Genomic DNA, 7,144 nt, shown 5'->3' with positions numbered 1-7,144 from the left:
AGGTGCATCACCTTACACTTGTCTGTGTTAAACCCCATCTGCTTGAGCTGAGGCAGTTATACCACTTACTGAAATAAAAAATATTTTTAAAATATTCAATCTGTGTGGAACAAACATGGCAAATTTGCAGGGAGTTAATTTTATTTTAATCTGAAAAATGAAAAAAATCCTTCCCCCGAATCATTGTTCATTGACCCAACATCTTTGGCTTCATAACCTGTTTTCAGGTTATCCAATTCTCTTAATTTTTGTCTTCATTATTATCAATTGAGATCAAGTTTGAAACCAGATTTTTTCTTTATCATTATTGATTGAGATCAAGTTTGAAACCAAAAATGCCCCCTTCAAAACAGAAAACTAGAAACGTTTCAACATTTGAAAAATATTTTTTTGACTTTTTTTTTTTTTGGCTGAAACTACCCCTAGCGCCCGCTGGCATAACAAGGAGAAATGGGCACAAGCTGTTGGAGAGGAGGTATAGATTGAACATCCGCAAAAACTACTTCACCGTTAGGGCGGCTAGGAGCTGGAACCAACTTCCAAGGGAAGTGGTGCTGGCCCCTACCCTGGGGGTCTTTAAGAAGAGGCTGGATGCCCACCTAGCTGGACTCGTTTGAGTCCCATTTCTCTTTTTGGGGTTTTTGTTGTTCTCCCGCCCTGGCGGGGGGTCGGGCTAGAAGATCTACTAGGTCCCTTCCGACCCTTAATCTATGAATCTATGAATCTACCCATGCATCATTCTGGTGCCTTCCCTATTGCTCTGAGTATGTCATCCCACTGCAGGCTAAACTTCTCTGGGGTTTTGCTGAAGATCAAACAATGTGAAGAGTTCACTGCTGGTTACATGCTCATGCCAGATTTTGCACTTTTGCAGATGTGAACACTTTCATTTTTATGTACACCCCAGAATTAATCCAGCACAAGAATGTCTAAGTTTGAAGAAGGCTGTGTGGAAACTTTCACAAATAGCTTTTCCAAAAACTTTACTTTCCTTGTATAACACTTGTCTGTTAGTTACTAGTTATGAGGTTTAAATGTCCAGTGGAGGCCTACTGGAAAAAAGAGATGTTCACCAAGTACCTGTTCATATTGATCAGAAATGAAGGACACCTTGAGAAAGAAAGTGATCTGATCTGTGGTACATAGGCCTGGGACTTGTCTAGGAACAATATGAGGATATAGTATTCTCCCTATAGTGTCAATGCTTGGATGAACTGTGCTGAGCTGAGTTGTACTCCTTGGGCTGTGACTGACTAGCTGGCTGGGACACTGTTTGGCTGCTGAGTATGGCAGGGCAGGGCAGGGCAGGGCAAGGCGATGCTTTAAGATCTTTTGACAAAAAGTGGTGCTAGGTAAGTCCAAAGTACATTTACTAATAGAGTGACAAAAGGCTATGCTGGGTGAGGCTGGGCCTGACACACATAGCTGGGCTCCCATTCATTTTGGAGCACAGCATTTGGGAGTGTGGCTTTGGGGAGGAGTATCAATGTGTTGTGGGAGAAGGCTGAAGGAATGACCCATTTCAAGCCTGGTTGCCATCACCTGGGTACTGATGGATCTATCCATTTGGCCTCCCTTTGACCTGGGTGAGGACTGTATTTGTTTCTGATAGGGATCTGCCAGCCAGCTGGAGTACAAAGGAATTATTTTCCTCTGAAATGCTTCCCTGATATGTAGGCATTAGACTTTTCAGGGGATTATTCAGACTAGCAGCAACTGTTTGTAACAGAGACAGGAGAGCTTGTAATATTTTATTTTAGGCATCTGTTGACTAATGTTAAATTACGGTGAGAGGCCCATGGAAAATACAGATGGCATCTCCCTGGATGCAAAATGAATTCATTGTATTCCATTCAGTTACACAGCAGAGCAAATGTTTTCCTAATGAAGGGGCACTCACAATAAATAGCACTCCCTCACCCTGACCCTGCAGCAAGCTGGAAAAGTGTCATGGTGTGCACTCTCAGTCATTCACACCAGTGTTAAGAAGGAAAGGACATTGCTCGTCCTGGAGCAATGACTTTGTGCAGACTATTGGGACAGTGACAAGATACCCAGAGCTCCTTCCATCCCCTCCTTCAGCGCTCCTCAGAACATCTATAATCCCACCCTAGCAAACCCACAATGACTAACCTCAAAATGCTATGGAGGAAAAAGAACTTGGAACGGGCATTTTTTAATTTGCTAAACACAAGTGGCTTTTAAAGTGCAGATTTCTGAGCTCAGCTTTTGTCTCCCAGGCCACTTTGCTGGCTTTTAAAAGAAAGTTATATGCTTACATCTTTCCTTAATGCTGCTTCTGCTGGGGCAGAGCATGAGGGCACAAATGAGTAAGGAAAGCAAGTGTTACAGAAAAAGGCGTAGTCCAAAAAGAACAATTATTGGTAAGACTTTCTAGGGCTACAGTAATATCCTAAACATCAATCGTGTAATATAATTATTCTCGGCAACAAAAATCCTGTTTGCACCCAGCTTATTGATAGGAACACAAAAAACAAGACAAAATCAAGGAGGATTTATGACCCCCTTGAATCAACAGGGATAGATTTTAATTATATTTGTAATAGTCTCAAAATACTGTTGTTGTAACTTATGCTGAGTCTTCATGTGCAACATAAGTAACAGAATTCTGTTTCTTGCATGCATGCAGGCACACATGTAAACACACATGTACACACATGCATAGGTTGCATGCACATCCATACCCACCCACTGTCAAATACACCACAACATTGGGTTGATACAAGCAGACTCTTTCTAGGTGAAGAGAAGAAGCAAGCTCTGATAAAACTGACTGATAATGTTCTAATCATTTAGAACTGCAAGTTTCTGCCACGGGTGGCACTGAAGATGTTGCCAGTCTTGTTGAAAATCATTTATCAGCTGCAGAGCCAACCCTAGAGGAAGAGAAAGAAGGGGTACTTTATGCAGACTCTTTACCTCCTAAGAAGAACATTTTCCTCCAATATGCAGACAGCAATGAGGCAGCAGCCCAGGACAGGAGTGAAGTGTCACATGACCATGGGCCTAAGACAGGTGGTGATATAAATAACCCTGATGATGGCTCAAACACTAATAGCCAAGAGAAGGACAATGAAGCGAACATTACAAATGCCTCCTCATCAGTTTCAGAGTATGCACATGCTGCTGATGGCAAAACTAATGAAGGTGTAGAGGAGGAGGAGGAAGAAGTGGAGAATCCTCATGAAGACGATGGCATGGAGAAGCCACTGCCAGAAGAGCAGCAGGCAGGCAGCATGAATGAAGCTGCAAAAGAGAGCAAGGAAGAAGAATTCAAGCTGGAAGAGGCCACAAGTGAAGAGTCCCAGAAGGACAAACAAGATTCTCCTTCAAATAGAGATTCTGAAAAGAACGAGGTCCTATCTGTAAAAGAGAGGCAGGGTATCCCTCAGGGTACAAAGGAACTAGCTGAGGAGGAGAAAGCAGCAGAGAATCATCCAGGTCATGACGATGACAAAGATGCTGGTGAAAATGAAAGCAAAATGAGCAAGGGATCCCAGAGGAATGTGCAGTCCTTAGAGGCCAGAGATGGCTTATCCTCATCAAGAGATGCCACACCTAGTGCTGGAGCTGGTCTAGCAGGCTTGGGAGCACATTGGGAAGAGGTGACCCTGTCAGAGGAAGTCTCTGTGGAAGCTGAGGGCAAGGTTCAACATGGCAGCCAAGAGGCTGAATCTCAAGCTCAAGATAAGGAGCAAGATAAGAATAGCCAAGACAAATCAGTCTTTGCATCAGTAGAAACCAGTCAGATCTTCAGAGATATGCATACCAAAGAGGAGGATTCAGGCAATGGAAATCATGACAGACCCAATGACAGCACTTTTGCCAATGGCCGCCCATTAGAAAATGATCTGGAGAAGCCAAATGCTGCCTTACCTGAACAAGTAGAACATCCAGAGGTGGGAGCAGAAGACTCTAATGAGGAAGAGGGTAACAACCATGAAGAATCAGAGGAAGGAGGTGATGACCTGGCAGAATCAGAGGAAGAAGATGATGGCCCCAAAGGGTCAAAAGAAGAAGAGGAAGAGGGTGCTGGTTTAGCAGGGTCAGAGGAAGAAGGTGCTGAGCTAGAAAGGCCAAAGGAAGATGGTTACAGCCTAGCAAAATCAGGAGAAGAGGGTGATTGCCCATCAGGGTCAGAGAAAGAGGGTGCCAAGTTGTCACAGTCAAAGGAAGATGATGGCTTGATAGAGTCAGAGGAAGAAGCCACAGAACTGGCAGCATCAGAGGAACAAGATGATGGGTCAGTAGAGTTGGAGAAAGAGGGTGCTGAGCTGATAGAATCAAAGGAAGAAGGTGTTGATGACTCAGCAGCATCAGATGCAGAAGCTGTTGACCTGGCAGAGTCTAAAGAACAAGAGGATAGTCCAGTATTGTCAGAGGAAGATGCCAAGCTAGCAGACTCAATGGAAGAAGACCATGGCTCAGTAGAGTCAGAGGAAGAGGGTGGTGTCCTAGATGAGTCAGAGGAAGAAGCCATTGACCTGGCAGAGTCAAAGGACCAAAATGGAAGCTCAGTAGGGTCAGAAGAAAAGGGTGCTCATCAAGCAAATTCAGAGGAGGAGTCTGAAGGAGACACTGACCTAGAAGCTGCTCAGAAAGCTGCCAGTAATACAGAAGAATACATCCAAGTAAACAAAGAAGAGCTCAGCAAAGAGGAAGCCAAGTCTGAGTCTGCAGGCTGTGAGCATGGACCTTGCAGAGTGGTGGAAAAGCACCTAGAGGACTCTCACAGTAACAGCCCTGCTGCTGTGAAAAACCCACCTGTGGGTGAGCCGATAGTGGCAGAAACAGACAACACCCCTGACAACAATCCTCCTCCTGCTGTTGCTGAGACTGAGCCCAGAGAAATAGGTGTGACTTTTTTATTACTAGGTGTGCCAGCAGCAATAGCCCAAGAGCCAAGGGCGTTGACTAGTGAACTAGCAAATGTAGAGTGGAGCTGAGCTTGGCAGACCTTAAAACATGCAATGTGCATGGCCCTCTTCTTAATGCTTATGCTATCAGTATGTAACTCTAACCAGCTTCCCATGCTCTGCCAAGGTTAGAAGGTGCAGTACTAGACATACTAGATGAAACTGGGATGGGAGAGGTAAGGCATATGAAGGCTTTCACCTCTGCACTGTTAGTGTGCACTGGAACATGATCAACAGTGATCCAATTTCATTGCCAGCTGAGAACTCATCCATAGTCTGCATGAAATGGGATGCCATTCTCCCTGCCCATTTCCCAGTGAGAAAGTTGTCCATAGCACCAGTCTCCAACTCAGTGAGTGAGTGCCTGTTGGCAGCCTAAGCACAGGCCAAGGAGTGAAAGGGCCACAACAACCCAGCTCCTCTCTCAACTGTAGAGATGGTTTCTCCACAGCAAGAATAAAGGAGGCACAGTGTGTGTGAGATGGAGGTGGTACCTGGAAAAGGATTTTTCCCTAGTGCTTTCCTGTAGATAGACACAAGACTTCAATGCCCAAGATGTAGCCTGGCACATTTCGCCGACCTCACATTCATGTCATTGTACATTGAACGGTAAAGGAACCTAATTCTCAATTGCTCAGTGCTTTTGCAGTCATTTACACCAGGGCAAAGAGAGGAACAAGTGGATGCCAAGCATTGCAATTTGGATGATAGTGATTCACACCCATTCACTTACCCTGAGAGTGAGAACCCTGTCCAAAGAGTACAAACACCTGGACATAGGCTCAATCTCTCTACCTCTTGACTGATGATTTCCATTTTGTGTTGATTCAGCATTGACAACACAAAACAGGTGGATCTGGATTGGAGAAAGTGTCCAGTTTATGGAATATCCAAGGATAAACATTAAATCAAGGGATATAAGCTATACTGGGAATTGCAGGTTAGAGCAGGAATTCAGTGATTGGGATCTGTGCTCTCTGTTTGCCCGTATCAGTTTTAAAAAGATAGGTTATTCAGGGAAGTCTTGGATGAGTCTTTTGAGTCCCTTCACAGATTGCAGTCCATTTGCAGAAGGAATTCACTGGTTCTTGTTTAAAAGTAATTGTCTTTCCAAGAGGGAAAGTCAGAGGATGAACTGGGTGTTCATTAATGCCAAGCAATGAGAAGGAGCCCTAGGCCCTGAACCTTCTCTGTGTAGAAATTGAACAGAAAGCTACATCTGCTGGGAACCCCACTGATTTCAGTGGAGCTTTGTATGGCCACAGCTGTCTATCTACCCACTACGTAATGAAGATCAGGACCCTATATATTACCAGGAAGGCTCCACAGAGCTAGTGAGGACTGCTGAGTTTCCAAGTTATACATAACGCACATTATGGTCAGTCAGCAGCTGATCTGCTATCTGTAAGCTGGGCGAGTGATGAGAAATGATCTGTCAAATATTTAAAAAATGTTCATGAAACTCATTCTATAAATTAGTCAGTGATTATCAGTAGGTTGACCTTATGACTTGGGGAAATGCTTTCTCACTGCTTACTGCTACACTTTTAAACACACATGCTTTCTAAGCTTATGTTTTGGGCCAAATTTAATCAAAGCTTAGTCTCTGTGGCTTTATTTGGCAAATCAAAAAGGCCTTTCTCTGCATGATGTTGCTAAGCTTCAGTTGAGATTCTTAGGATAGTTCTATGCCTGAGAAAAAAAGAGATTCTTTATTTGGTCAACTGTAATCATAGCCCAGTATAACTCAAAGGACTGGGAATGCTTTTATTCATAGAGATGTGTTCTAGTCTCAGGCTCAACCGTGCTCCTCCTGTCTTCGGAGGAACATTTCCATGGAACGCAGTAGAAGCTGCCTCAGGCCCCTATGGCATCTACACTCACTCACACTCACATGCACGTTCTTTTCTGCATTGTCATATGACCCCTGTTATTTCAGACACTTTTTGAACAGTAATAGTTATATTTACAATAAAATGGAGACATATCTATATATTAGGGCTGTGCAAAATTTTGCTGGCAGTTTCGTTTTGATGCTGTTTCAACTCGTTTTGAGCTCGAAACAGCAAAATCGAAAAGAACCAGAGAGCTTTGAAATAGCCTCGAAATGAAATGAGGCAAGTCCTAATGTTTCAAAATTTTTGAAACATTTTGAGTTTCAGAGCTCAAGCTGGGCTTGCCTGAAGGGAAACAGAAACTAAAGTGGG

General features: G+C 43.8%; 1 protein-coding gene across 4 annotated transcripts in view; it reads left to right on the top strand.

The window, feature by feature from the left end:
• SRL (sarcalumenin) overlaps positions 1-7,144 on the top strand; it is a 134,005-nt gene that overhangs the window by 75,509 nt on the left and 51,352 nt on the right. For all 4 annotated transcript variants that reach the window (XM_019507553.1, XM_019507554.1, XM_019507555.1 and 1 more), the window contains exon 2: positions 2,818-4,875. In XM_019507553.1, coding sequence (XP_019363098.1) covers positions 2,818-4,875 — 2,058 coding nt within the window. The remainder of the gene's footprint in view (positions 1-2,817; positions 4,876-7,144) is intronic.

The sequence above is a fragment of the Gavialis gangeticus genome, unplaced genomic scaffold (assembly GCF_001723915.1).
Source record: "Gavialis gangeticus isolate Ggan-Ray unplaced genomic scaffold, GavGan_comp1, whole genome shotgun sequence".
Taxonomy (NCBI): Eukaryota; Metazoa; Chordata; order Crocodylia; family Gavialidae; genus Gavialis; species Gavialis gangeticus.
The sequence above is the reverse complement of the archived record's forward strand: the minus strand, read 5'-3'. Positions and strand labels throughout refer to the sequence as shown.